Source organism: Humulus lupulus, chromosome 8, assembly GCF_963169125.1.
Source record: "Humulus lupulus chromosome 8, drHumLupu1.1, whole genome shotgun sequence".
In the NCBI taxonomy this organism is placed as follows: Eukaryota; Viridiplantae; Streptophyta; class Magnoliopsida; order Rosales; family Cannabaceae; genus Humulus; species Humulus lupulus.
In genome coordinates this window covers 48,894,689-48,908,892 of record NC_084800.1, presented here as the reverse complement: position 1 = coordinate 48,908,892, position 14,204 = coordinate 48,894,689, and the positions used below count along the sequence as shown (strand labels likewise).

At 37.9% G+C, this 14,204-nt stretch overlaps 3 protein-coding genes across 3 annotated transcripts; 1 reads left to right on the top strand and 2 right to left on the bottom strand.

Moving 5' to 3' along the window:
- Nucleotides 1–203: 203 nt before the first annotated feature.
- Nucleotides 204–2,480, bottom strand: LOC133793778 (uncharacterized). The gene is made up of 2 exons (XM_062231059.1): nucleotides 1,790–2,480; nucleotides 204–986 (listed from the first exon to the last, which is right to left on the bottom strand). Exons 1-2 carry the CDS (start codon nucleotides 1,907–1,909, stop codon nucleotides 471–473), a joined length of 636 nt encoding a protein of 211 aa, XP_062087043.1. The 5' UTR covers nucleotides 1,910–2,480; the 3' UTR covers nucleotides 204–470.
- A 146-nt stretch (nucleotides 2,481–2,626) lies between these two features.
- LOC133793777 (uncharacterized) lies at nucleotides 2,627–4,492 on the bottom strand. The gene is made up of 2 exons (XM_062231058.1): nucleotides 4,200–4,492; nucleotides 2,627–3,663 (listed from the first exon to the last, which is right to left on the bottom strand). The coding sequence occupies exon 2, from the start codon at nucleotides 3,661–3,663 to the stop codon at nucleotides 2,755–2,757; it is 909 nt and encodes a 302-aa protein (XP_062087042.1). The 5' UTR covers nucleotides 4,200–4,492; the 3' UTR covers nucleotides 2,627–2,754.
- Nucleotides 4,493–6,403: 1,911 nt separating this feature from the next.
- On the top strand, nucleotides 6,404–13,966 carry LOC133797128 (serine/threonine-protein kinase VPS15). The gene is made up of 11 exons (XM_062234934.1): nucleotides 6,404–6,853; nucleotides 7,125–7,247; nucleotides 7,340–7,385; nucleotides 7,476–7,636; nucleotides 8,166–8,245; nucleotides 8,712–8,817; nucleotides 9,036–9,212; nucleotides 9,308–12,487; nucleotides 12,583–12,830; nucleotides 12,919–13,018; nucleotides 13,476–13,966. Exons 1-11 carry the CDS (start codon nucleotides 6,581–6,583, stop codon nucleotides 13,653–13,655), a joined length of 4,674 nt encoding a protein of 1,557 aa, XP_062090918.1. The 5' UTR covers nucleotides 6,404–6,580; the 3' UTR covers nucleotides 13,656–13,966.
- The last annotated feature ends 238 nt before the right edge of the window (nucleotides 13,967–14,204 follow it).

Below are 14,204 nucleotides of genomic sequence, written 5' to 3'. Positions count from 1 at the left end.
TGTTGTATTAATAAACTCTTTTTATTTGATTTTTCTGAAAAGTTATGTTTATGGAAAAGCTAGGCTTTAAACTCTTTTTTCCCATTTGAACTTGTTGTATTAATAAACTCTTTTTATGAAGGTAACAAATTTTGATAATTCAATAACAGTTCGATGTAGCTTGATATTAGCTCGATAAAAACCCATGAAAGTTATAAAAAAATGTGAACAACAAACTGTACATGTAAAGACCCTGTATATATACAATCACCAAGGTAACAAATTTTGATACCACAAGTCTGTGGTCCACTTGTTCCTGAACACCTCCATATTTTCATCGCAGATAGCTTCCAATGGAAGACCAACCATTAGATGCTCAATATACTTGATAGCATACACACCACAATCCCCACTGTAAAAAATAAATAAATATTAAGTGCACATTACTATAAATTTAGTTAGAAACAAAATTAGTATGAAGATGATGTTTGTTACCTTCTCTTTGACTGAGGGAGCTCGTGTTTCTGTTTGCGACGCAATGTGAACTGATGCGGCCTATTTCCTGCTGATGGAATCTTCAACATCAAGCTATCAGTAAACAGTTTACTCTGCATTAACAGAGAAGGTAGCATAAAGCACCATGGACTCATAATATCCTCAAGCTTTGCGTCACTAATCACCGAGTTGTCTGAATCGTAAACAGTCAGAGTCCAACTAGAAATGGAAGCCTCAATGGCAAACCAATGTTGTTGTCCATAGTTCTGGCACCAATATACATCCTCAACTACTCCCCAAGATGCCAGAAACTGCTGCTCGATGCCGGTCAACATGGACATAATGTCAGCATCCCAATAATACTTTGTTTTGTCGGCTGTTTTCTTGAACTGATCATATCGGGCAGGTATCACTTGTGAGAAATAACTGTTCATCACAACTACATTCTGTCGATATATATTGGGAAAATACTTGCGACGCATACGAAGCATGTGTTCTGCCGCATCAATATGCTGCAAAAGAGACTACGATAAAAAAATTAGCAAAAACCATCATAAAATGCTGATGTCGAGCTCCATCGAGCTCACATTGAACTCATATCGAGCTCACATCGAGCTCATATCGAGCTCACATCGAGCTCATATCGAGCTCACATCGAGCTCATATCGAGCTCACATCGAGCCAGTCTGAAACAGTAAAAAACAACCTACTTTAACATCCTTATCGAACTACCATCGAACTACTATCGAGCTCACATCGAGCTCATATCGAGCTCACATCGAGCCAGTCTGAAACAGTAAAAAACAACCTACTTTAACATCCCTATCGAACTACCATCGAACTACTATCGAGCCAGTAAATACAACCTATTTTAACATCCCTATCGAACTCCCTATCGAGCTCCATCGAGCTCACATCGAGCCATCATGAAATAGTAAAGACAACCTATTTTAACATCCCTATCGAGCTCCATCGAGCTCACATCGAGCCACTTTGTTAAGGGAATTTTCACTATCGAACTCATATCGAACTCACATCGAGCTTTTAACATCCCTATCGAACTACTATCGAACTCATATCGAGCTCACATCGAGCCAGTCTAAAACAGTAAAAAAACCCTATTTTAACATACATATCGAACTACTATCGAACTCATATCGATCTCACATCGAGCCAGTATAAAACAGTAAAAAAAACAACCTATTTTAACATCCCTATCGAACTACCTATCGAGCTCCATCGAGCTCACATTGAGTCAGTAAAAACAAAACATGTAAAATTGAAAACAGTCCATAACTAGGTATAAATGGCTTACCCCATCATTGAGCCAGGATTGGGGTGTCTTCAACATCAGAAACCACGCTGGACCGTGACTCCCAGTCTTTACATCCCGCGGGGTCTTGTTGGGCATGTCTCCAAGAAGCCACTTGCACATTGTCCTATACTGTTTGGGATCTGGCTTCTTGAGAGGGTCCAACACATGTGTAGCCTCTTGTGTAGCCTCGTCTGCTGGTGCAGTTGCATCAGTGCAAGGTCTTTTCCTCGTGGGATCCGTATAGTCCTCAAACCAATCTGGCTTGCGTCTTTGGCGTCTAGCCCTCTGAAACTGAACCCCAGCAACATCCTCAGGTTTGACAATAACGACTCCCGGAGTCTCAGCATCAGGTGTCACAATGATGGTAGGAGGCGTCGTTGGATCATCAACATAGTCTAGCAGAATATCCAATGACTCTGAGTCTGAATCTTCATTGGAGCCCCTCGATTTCTCCTTAACAAATGTCAGGATCTGACTGAGTACGTCCAAGATCACTGACTGGTTCTTCAAGAGGGTCTCCTGTCGACCCTCGACTCTGTCCAACCGCTCAATAAAGTCGGCCAGCTCAGGGGTTGAGGCTGAGGCTGGTGTTGGGGCTGACGCTGAGGCTGGGGCTGATGTTGGGGCACAGGTTGATGCTGGGGCTGAGGCTGGGGCTGATATTGGGGCACAGGTTGAGGCTGGGGCTGAGGCTGGGGCAATAGGAGGGGTGGAACCTACAACCTCCTCCCCCGGGGCAGCATCAACAAATATCTTGGCTGCCTCGGCAGCCTGAGAAACTTTCTCTGTCATTTTCTCAAAAGTCGCATGCTCCTCCTCATCAGTCTCCGAGGGATCCTGGCCAAGCCCAGGATAAAGGGGAAGATCTCCCTCAGTCAAAGACAAGTAATAGTCTTTTTCTGCTGGCCGAGGCTTCAACATCGGAAGAACAATTAACTGCAAACAACATAAAACATTTGGTTAACTCAAATAATGATAAAAGATAAGCATATAGATAAAAAAAAAACAACATAACTTACATTCTTCTTCAATAATATCGGTGCGATGACGGACTTGGTGAAATCCTTGTTCCTCCGATGCAACCAGCTAAGCATCCTCGGGAACATGTTTCCCGAGCTCACAACAAGCTCCACCGCAAGCTGTTGGATAGCCTCATATGCCCAGTACTGTAAGGCGGGGGCATAACCATACATATTGTATTTGGACTCTTGCTGCACCTTGGCATCCTTCTTGGCATCATAGTTAGCCTTTTGCTTCACCATGTCCTTCTTACAAGAATGCAATAACCTCCTATAAGAGTACTTCCCCCATGGATAGCTGAAGAAGTACTCTACATTCTCAACAATTTTTAGAATATCTCGCCAAATGTGCAGCTTGCCCTCAATGGCATTCAGAACCCCCTCAACAAACAGACATAGACCAAGCTTGTACACATCTTCCACAACCGTACAAGTCTTGAAAGCATGGTCCACCTGTGACAGCTTTACTTTCTCAGCATCGTTGAAATACTCCTTTATCAACCGATCGCTGAGATTACGCCCTTCCAACTCTTCTGGTGACGGGAAGGCACTGAAATCCAACCCCGTCACCAGGGAAAACTCTCCCATGCTGAATCTACAAGACTTCGACCCCAAGAAAAAATGCACCTCATCTTCGTTGTTGCTGGCGATTTTCCTCAGCAACAGTTGATGCACCAAGACTCCGGAGAAATTAAACTCCAAAGCCAAAAAGAATTGCTTGAAAGGGGATTCCTTAGCCCTTTCAAGCAGCCCGAGCTCCAAAAACCTGGTCTTAATGTGATTTAAAGTACTACTACCCCGATATGTCACTCGACCAGGAAAGTGATCACTGAACGGAACAAGCAACTTAGGCATCTATAACAACACATGAATTTTTTTTTGTAAGAAAACAGAATAATTTTTTTTTCATAAAAACACTGAAATAAGTTGTCATCGAGCTCTATCGAGCTATAATCGAGCTGCAACATACCCTATCGAGCAACTATCGAGTTCCATCGAGAAATATCAACAACCTAAATTTATCGAGCCTATCGAGCCAGTGTCGAGCCTATCGAGCTAAGAAAAATCTGTCTGTCTAGATAAATAACCATCGAGCTACAGTCTAGTCTCATATCGAACCATTATTGAACCTATCGAGCCCTTGTAATATAATACAACATATCCTACCGAGCTCTTATCGAGCTCCTATCGAGCTCATATCGAGCCATAATCGATCCATCATCGAACTGTTCAAACTACCTTATCGAGCTTACTATCGAACCATAATCGAACCTATCGAGCCACTGGTTCAAACCCAGAAAAAATTTCCCACAAAATCGGACAACCCATTCCACAAATCACAGATTCAACAACGATATAAAGCAAATATGGACTTGGGTTCAAGATTTTACCTTAGTTTTTTAAACTTTGAAGGAAATATGCTCCGTGGGTCTCGGGTTTGACAGAAAAATAGGAGTTTGCAGTGGGCTCGAGATCACCGGAGAAATGGGAGAAGGTGGGGGCTCGACGGAGAAGGTGGGAGCTCGACGGAGATGCGGGCTCGACGACTCGACGGAGATGGCGGCTCGACGGAGGTGGGGGTTCGATGGTTTTTGGGGGATTTTTGTGAGACTGAGAGAGAGAGAAACCGAGACTGAGAGAGAGAAGGCTGAGATTGAATGGGAAGGGTATTTTGGGTAGGAGGGAAAAGCTTAGCATGCTGCATTTGAAAAAGTTAATAATGCTAAGATTTTTTTGTAATTATACCTATTAGTATGTATAAAAAGTGAAATTTCCCTTCTAAAATTGAGAGGTATACATAGAAAATTTTATGTTTAAGACCCAAAAATTAGGGATGGTAATGAAAAAGTTACAAAAATAGTTTAATTATATTTATTCATTTAAAATGTAATCTTTTTTTTGTAAAGAAAATAACAGAAATGTAAGTGCACTCTCAATGGAGTAGGTAAAATGTCTAATTTTTTATAATATAAAGAAAAAATTATTAAATAGTCTTTTAATGGGTGATGTAAACTTATATTTTTTTTATCTAAATAAATAGTATTTCTCTATATGTAGTGAAACACTATTCATCGAGCTATAAATATTTTATTATTTTTTTATAAATTTTTGTATATATATGAGTGTAATACTATTATATTTAATTATTTTATTTATTAAAATGAATAAAATATTTTTTAAAATATAATATTTAAATGATATAGAAAAAAAATAGAAAAACTAATGTATGATATAATGTAAAAGTTTGAGGTAAATTATAAGAAAATATGTTTTGCTGATGTATTTTATAATACAATTTATCTATAATATTTAGCTAAAACTCACAAAAACATATTCTGTCAGTTCCTTTATATATATATTTATAATTGTTATGTACAAACTCCAATTAATTTATATCTACATTTATATATCCTTTATATAATATTTTAATATTATTATTTTTAGTTTTCTCTCTCCCATTTAGTATATATATTTATTATTTCTTTTTCAATTATTTTATTTTACTTTAATTAATAAAATATGCTTAAAAATATAATATTTAAATGATGTAGAAAAATATATAGAGAAACTAATGTATGATATAATGTAAAACTTATAGGTAAAATAAAAAAATGTGTGTTTTGGGGAGATATTTTAAAAGATAGAGTAGAACATTCATTGAGAGTACTCTAAAGTATGTTAAAGACACTAAAAAATTATCAAAAAAGAAAATGCACATTGATTGATGTAACTTTAGCAACATATCACTCAGTTTAGACTGAGTGTTTAAAATTAATTACAAATATTTTAAAAGAAATAAAGTTAAACTCTTTAGATTTATAATGAAATAAAAAAATTAATGTAAAGATTTAAATTCTGAACTAAGTGCAAAATTATATATATATTTTTTTCCACAAAACTCTAATTTTTAACAAAAAATTCCGATTAATCTTACAATTTTTTTTTGTGTGAATAAGAATTTAAATACAAAAAATTGAAGGATAGAGACCTAAGTGCAAAAATTAAGTTAAATTAAAGATTTTTTTACAAATAAGTCTTTAAAAAGAAATCCAAATATAATTCTTAAAAAAAAGAAATTTTTATAAATAAGGTTCTTTAATAATCGATTTTAGTAAATATAACTTTCCCATATTAATAATTTGTTTACATATAAGTTTTACAAACTATGTTTTTATATGGCCTTTATAATTAATTAACTTTTATATTTTTCTGTAATACAACTTAATTAACATATAAACTATAGCTTATTTTCTTAGTTACATTTGGAAAAAAAATTCTATACATTTAAATTTAAAAAAAAACCATATGCACATAAAAAAAAAAAATCAAATGATGGCAACAAAAAAAAGAGAAATGCTATAAAGTGCAAATTCCACAAGGAAAAAAAAAAAAAAATCCAAATATAAACCAGAGGAAAAAATAAAAATTGAGAACGTGGTCCACCTAAGGCATAAGCTGGTCTCTGGATGGGCCCACCGGCCCAGGCTGAGCTGAAGCCAATCACGTAACGCCAGGTGTATAGAAACGTGAATCCAGTCCGGAAGGAGAAAACCTAAGGAAAAACGTTTGAAGTCCCGTTTCGAAACTCCGAAGGAGGCCCAAAACTATAGATGACCCAACCAGAAGCAAAGGCACCCATCCAGCCAGCTTGATTATCGTCTTCCCCTGTTCTCGTCTCTCTTGGCTGACGCTTGAAAGTTAAACACTGGCGACTGCGGTCATCTGAGAGCGGAACGAACCGGCGAATAATGCGAAAATTGGCCGCTAAAACATGGGTAACAAGATTGCTCGTACGACCCAAGTCTCGGCTTCTGAGTACTACCTCCACGACCTTCCCTCCTCCTACAATTTAGTCCTCAAAGAGGTTCTAGGTCGTGGTCGCTTCTTCAAGTCGATTCTCTGCAAGCATGACGAGGGTTTGGTACTCGTCAAGGTATATTTCAAGCGTGGGGACAATATCGATCTTCGGGAGTACGAACGCCGCCTCTTTCACATCAAGGAGATATTACGCGGCCTTGAATTCCCTCACGTCTGGCCATTTCAGGTTCAATTCCTTTCTTATTGTTTGATTTTCGGATGTATTGTGATTGGCAACAGAGAAAATTGTAGGAAAAGAACGGAAAGTTGGGCTTTTTCGGGGGTCGTTGATTTATACGTGTTCTATGTAATTAGAAGTACCCGAATGGACAATTCATCGTTGCAGTTTCGGTTTTGGTTTGGTTATACTGGAAGGAAGTTGAACGAGATTATGATTTTGTTCATAATTGGTTGCTATTTTTGAATTGCTAAAGCCTAAAGGTGGTTGTTTTTGGCAGTTCTGGCAAGAAACTGATAAGGCAGCCTATCTTTTGAGGCAGTACTTCTTCAATAACCTGCATGATCGATTAAGTACGCGTCCTTTTCTCAGTCGCGTAGAGAAGAGATGGTTGGCATTTCAGGTATCTATTTACTATCTAATTTGTGCTGTGGATGTAGTGACTATGTCTTTGTATGGTTCCTTGAAACATCTTATATACTTGTGATCGTGCAGCTACTTCTCGCTGTGAAACAATGCCACGAGAAAGGAGTTTGCCATGGTGAGCTGAGTTGATTAGAGAATTTCTATTGGTAGTAATAGTATACCATCTTCATGTTTATGTAATTGTGTTCAATTTTTGAATTTGTAGGTGATATTAAGTGCGAGAATGTGCTGGTCACTTCCTGGAACTGGCTTTACCTTGCGGACTTTGCATCATTCAAACCAACTTATATTCCCTATGACGACCCGTCTGATTTCTCATTTTTCTTTGATACCGGAGGAAGAAGGCTTTGTTATCTTGCTCCCGAGGTTGGTTCTCATGTTTTCTTTTATCGACTTACTTATTTTTTTGTTCATATATGCTAGTTGAAGGACTTTTGGGCCTATAAAATCTGTTCGTTAGTGAGAACTGAGAAGTGAACCTTGTGATTATGTTAGTTGCCGTTATTTATTGGAGGATCTTCCTTCTATTTATTTGTGTTTTGACGTACTTATTTACATCAACATGTAGTTTTTAAGTCAATGTCATGTAGTTGCGTATTCATGAAAGTCTTGAGACAGCGTTTTGCTGACATTTCTTGAGGCAACTGTTCTGGTGAAAGTCCTTTTATATTCTATGTATAATCAAGCATCTAGACTGTACTTTCGTTTTCTTATTCTTCAATTTTTTAGCAATTTTATATGTGGGGACAGTGGATAATTATAGAAATTTGTATTTGATTCCTTTTTTTATGAAATCAGAGTAAGTACCATGAGGGAGAATTGTGGTTTGCATGTTTACTTTTTCATTCTAAGAGATGTCAGTTGTTAATTGGTTTCACAATTCTTCAAATTTCAGAGATTTTATGAGCATGGAGGTGAGATGCAGGTCGCACAGGATGCACCTTTAAGGCCATCTATGGACATCTTTGCCGTTGGGTGAGTTATCACATTAGTTTTCATCTATATGTTTTTGACTTTTGAGATTTGCGGTCAAGATAAGTCTTCAGATCTCGTAGCTAGATTTGGCTTAGAACCTTCTAGTGAATGTTTTTAGCTAAAGATGAGAAAACGTATTGAGATTCAACCACCACATACTATATACCTCTACAAGAATTATATGATGTCACAAGAAGCATTAATGATTGTTTGCTTCTTTAGCTTTTAGGTTGTTCCCACACAATGACATGGATTGTATGAAGTTCAATGTCAGGGAGTTAAATGTCAATCTATTTCTGTTGCATTTATGTGGATTGACACACACTTTACTTTCATTATGTTTCGTGTGTCTTGGATACTATATAATTGTGGTTCTCTTATGACTTTTTTTTTTTTGATGAAGGGTCCTCTTATGACTTAAATCATGTCATTCAATGTGTTAATTCAGTTATGTTGCCATTTTTAGGTGTGTAATTGCGGAGCTTTTTCTTGAGGGTCAGCCACTATTTGAACTCTCTCAACTTCTTGCTTATCGCAGAGGGCAACACGATCCCAGTCAACTTCTTGAAAAGGTACTTCTCTCTCCTCTCCATCTAAAATGTTTTTTTTGAAGAACATTAATTTTCGATGTTGTGCTGTACTTTACTACTCATGCATCTTATTGTCTTAGATTTGGCTTATTCTAATTCACTCCAGTTGGTGTGGACATAACTATGAAAGTCACATCTGTTTCTGGTTCTCTTTCACTATTTTCTTATAAATTTTTAATCTGTTTACCCTTTGATTGCAGATCCCTGATTCTGGAATCCGCAAAATGATACTTCATATGATTCAGTTGGAACCAGAGTCACGACTTTCTGCTGATATGTATCTTCAGGAATATATGACCGTTGTATTTCCAAGCTACTTCTCTCCGTTTCTGCATAACTTCTACTGCTTCTGGAATCCTCTTAATTCTGATATGAGGGTAAATAACTTTGTAACATATTTTTGAGACTTGTATATTTCGTATAATTTCAGTTGTGTAAAAATACTTTAGTGCTTCGTAAATGGTTTTTGTAGGTTGTTTTGTGCCAAAGCTTTTTCCATGAGATTCTTAAGCAAATGATGAACACTAGGTCTGCTGAAGGGAATGGTACAGGACTGGCTATGATTCCAAAAGGAAACACTGAAAGCGGTATACAATCTCAAGAGATGATTGCAAATAAGAATCCAAATTTGGAAAAGGAATTGTCCTTAAAGAGGGATGAAGTAGATAAAGGCTTAAATTGTGAACAGTTTGAACTTCTTGGTGGTATCAATTCCCTGCTGAGAGATGTAAAAACAAGTAATCACTATTCTGGTAGTAAGCCCATTCTTGAAGATGTTCGTAGTTCTGAATTTTCCCAAAATCTTAGGAACTACGGCATGCAATCTCCTGGTGAGCTACTTCAAACCATTTCCAGTTCATTCAGGAGAAATGATCATCCCTTTATGAAAAAGATTACATTGGATGATTTGAATTTGTTAATGTCCAAGCATGATAGCCAAACAGATACCTTTGACGTGCCTTTTTTGCCACTACCGGAAGATGGTATGACTTGTGAGGGCATGGTTCTAATTACCTCTCTTCTATGTTCCTGCATACGCAATGTCAAGTTACCACATTTAAGGAGGAGGGCAATACTCTTTCTAAAGTGTTCTGCATTATACATTGATGATGAGGATCGCTTGCAACGAGTGCTTCCATATGTCATTGCAATGCTTTCTGATTCAGCAGCAATTGTACGTTGTGCAGCCTTGGAAACTTTGTGTGACATTCTGCCTCTAGTCCGAGATTTTCCTCCTAGTGATGCGAAAATATTTCCTGAATACATTCTTCCCATGCTTTCCATGCTTCCTGATGATCCAGAGGAAAGTGTGAGAATATGTTATGCAAGCAATATTGCTCAATTGGCACTGACTGCTTATGGTTTCTTAATTCATTCTATAAGCTTGAGTGAGGCTGGGGTTCTTGATGAATTGAAAACAGTACAGAAGTCAATTCAATCATCTACTAAAACTTCTGGTCGTCTACAGAGGGTAAATAGTGATGCACAACTTGCTCAATTGAGGAAGTCTATAGCTGAGGTTGTTCAGGAACTTGTTATGGGTCCAAAGCAAACTCCAAATATCAGGAGAGCACTCCTTCAGGACATTAGCAACCTATGCTGCTTCTTTGGCCAGAGACAGAGTAATGATTTTCTCTTACCTATCCTCCCTGCTTTTCTGAATGACCGGGATGAACAACTAAGAGCAGTATTCTATGGACAAATTGTGTATGTCTGCTTCTTTGTGGGTCAAAGAAGTGTAGAGGAGTATCTTCTACCCTACATTGAGCAGGCTTTAATTGATACTACAGAGGCTGTCATTGTCAATGCATTGGATTGTTTGGCCATTCTATGCAAAAGAAGCTTTCTAAGGAAGAGGATACTCCTTGAAATGATAGAGCGTGCCTTTCCATTGATATGTTATCCTAGTCAATGGGTACGAAGGTTAGCTGTCACTTTCATCGGTGCTAGTAGTGAAAGTTTAGGTGCAGTAGATTCATATGTTTTTCTTGCCCCTGTTATCCGGCCGTTCCTACGGAGACAACCATCATCACTAGCTTCTGAAAAAGCTTTATTTTCATGCTTAAAGCCTCCAGTCTCGAGACAAATATTTTACCAAGTCTTAGAAAATGCAAGGAGTTCAGACATGCTGGAAAGACAAAGAAAGATATGGTACAATTCGTCACCACAATCAAAACAATGGGAAACTTTGGATTTACTTCAAAAAGTGGTTGCAGATTTTAATCCTGCAAAGAGCTGGTCTGACAAGCAACAAAAGTATGATAGTCCAGTACCTGCTTTCAATTCGATGCAACAAGCGGAGCGGAGTGAATATGATGATGGTGAGGCTAAGTTGAGAACTATGGGAAGCTTAATACACAATTCTTCTAGTGCAGTTGAACTTTATGATCCATTGAGCTCTGAAAAGTTGCAATTTTCAGGCTTCATGATGCCACAAGGAAGTGGTGCGAATAGTTTTATGGGAGATAAACCAGCAGAGGGAATACCCTTGTACTCCTTTAGCATGGACAAACGGGCAGTGGGAATTCCTTCTGCAGCATCTGATTCTCCTTTACAAGTGAACTCTGGTGGATTTGGTGCATCATCCTTACCTTGGATGGATCCTTCAAATAAATCATTTAGCTTGGCTAATTCAGTTCCTGCACCTAAGCTCGTGTCAGGGTCCTTCAGCATAAGCAGTGGATCTAAACAGTTCTACAGAGTTGTACATGAACCAGATGGCCGGGAAAATGATCAAACATCTTATGTCAGTACCAAGTTTCAAGATATGGGATTATCTAGTTCTGCAAAAGGAGGTTCTGTCTCTTTGGAAGTTGCCTCCTCTCAGACTGAACTAACGGGATTGCCATCTTTTACACGAACATCATCAATTTCAGACTCAGGGTGGAGGCCTCGTGGGGTATTGGTTGCTCATCTTCAGGAGCATCGCTCTGCTGTCAATGACATAGCTATTTCAACTGATCATAGCTTTTTTGTGAGTGCATCTGATGATTCTACGGTCAAGGTATGGGATTCTAGGAAGTTAGAGAAGGACATTTCATTCAGGTCAAGGTTAACTTATCACTTGGGGGGAAGCCGAGCCCTCTGTGCCACAATGCTCCGGGGTTCTGCTCAAGTTGTAGTAGGAGCATGTGATGGTATGATCCATTTATTTTCTGTTGATTACATCTCCAGGGGTCTTGGAAATGTTGTTGAGAAATATTCAGGTATTGCTGATATCAAAAAGAAGGATATCAAGGAAGGTGCCATACTTAGCCTTTTGAACCACTCCAATGATAACACAGCCAGTCAGACAGTTATGTACAGCAGCCAAAATTGTGGAATCCATCTCTGGGATACAAGAACAAGTTCAAATGCCTGGACTTTAAACTCAGTTCCTGAAAATGGCTATGTATCTTCTTTGGTCACAGGTCCTTGTGGTAATTGGTTTGTCTCAGGATCTTCAAGGGGTGCACTTACTCTTTGGGATCTCAGATTCCTGATACCTGTGAACTCTTGGCAGTATCCTCTTGTGTGCCCCATAGAGAAGATGTGCCTTTTTGTTCCTCCTCCAAATGCGTCTACATCTACTGCTGTAAGGCCCCTTGTTTATGTTGCTGCAGGTTGCAACGAAGTTTCCCTTTGGAATGCAGAGGATGGAATTTGCCACCAGGTATATAGAATTTTTTTTATATCTTTCTTCGTGAGAATTAAGATGGCGACACTTCATATAATAATATTATTATTTTATTTTTGTTTACTTTACAGGTCTTGAAGGTAGCAAACTACGACAGCGATGCTGAAATGTCGGACATTCTTTGGGCCTTGGGCAAACCACTAAACAGGGGAAATTCTAAACCAGATGTGAGGCGTAATGTCAACCCCAAGTACAGAGTTAATGAATTGCAAGAACCCCCACCACGTCTTCCTGGTATTCGTTCATTGATTCCCTTACCTGGGGGTGATTTGTTAACTGGGGGTACTGATCTGAAGATTCGTCGATGGGATCATTGCAGGTTTGGTTTGATTTGATCTGAATTGTTGCTTCCGTTTTGCTTAAATAAAAGAATTCTTGATTTTCATTCAAAATTCCAAAATTTGCAGCCCTGATCGAAGTTACTCTATTTGTGGGCCAAATGGAAATGAAGTTGTAAATGATGAATTCTATAAAACAAGTTCTAATTTTGGGGCGCAAATTGTACAGGTATGTTAGTAATTAGGGATCCTTACTTTAGGAACTTTTTTAAGTTTGTTGAGTCAGTAATCTTTTCCTTTTATTTGATAAGTTGTGTAAGAAACCTGCTGAATCTGGTGATAAAGTAATTCACATGTAGTACATACACAATCCACTGTTAATAGGGTACAGCTCATATCTAGTGATGTCTTTCTTTACGCATATGTCCAGTTTTCAATTATTCACATATATTGGGTTGAGTTCTGGAGACTATAAGTTTGTTTGAGGTGAGGAACCACTGTTAGCATTTTTCATTCCAACTATACAAATTACAATTTTATTCCATGTTTTGTTTTTGTTAGGTTGTTTATCTTTAATTTGATTTCTTAAGAAAATTGATATTTTTCTATTTAATAGTTTCCTTGAGCAGTTGAGCTTATTCACTAACAATGCATGATGCTGACGTTCTTTCTATTCTATCGAGTAGGAGAAGAAGAGACGACTTCCGGCAGCAGGTAAGAATGCAGCCAAGACGGTTCTAGCTGCTGCTGCTACCGATCCTGCGGGCTGTCATCGCGATTCCATTCTCTCATTGGCGTCTGTTAAACTGAATCAGAGACTCTTGATATCAAGCAGTAGAGATGGAGCTATCAAGGTCTGGAAGTGAATGAACAAGCTATAAATGCCCCATTTGATCTCGTGTATATAATTTAGTCAGTTGAAGTTGTACATATATATCTCTTCTAATAAAGCTTTGATTAGGTTCGAATCCACTTCATATTACATAGATGGTAGGATCCAACTCCGGGCATATTTTATTTAGCTCTTAACCATTTCATTTTTGTACAGTTTGGAAGGATTTAGGTTTTAGATTTAAAAAAGAAAAACTCATTATATTGCCTCATTTGTGGGAGCGTTACGCCATTCCGATACATTTTGTATCCGTTGTGAAAGTGCATCTTACTTGATTATTCCTCACACTATACTCTATTTGGGGTGTTATTTCAGTATTGTCTACCGAAGAAGCAAACATATTGTTAAACCATAGCTCTAATCACACCACTTACCTCTCACTATTTCATGATTGTTTTTATTATTATTCCTTTTTTATTTTTTTCCTCAACCTTCTGCGATGTAACTTCACTGTATGGATTTTATTAACCCAAGTATCATGAAAAAGAACTGAAAAACTGCTGAAGCGCTTCTCTCTCTGCCT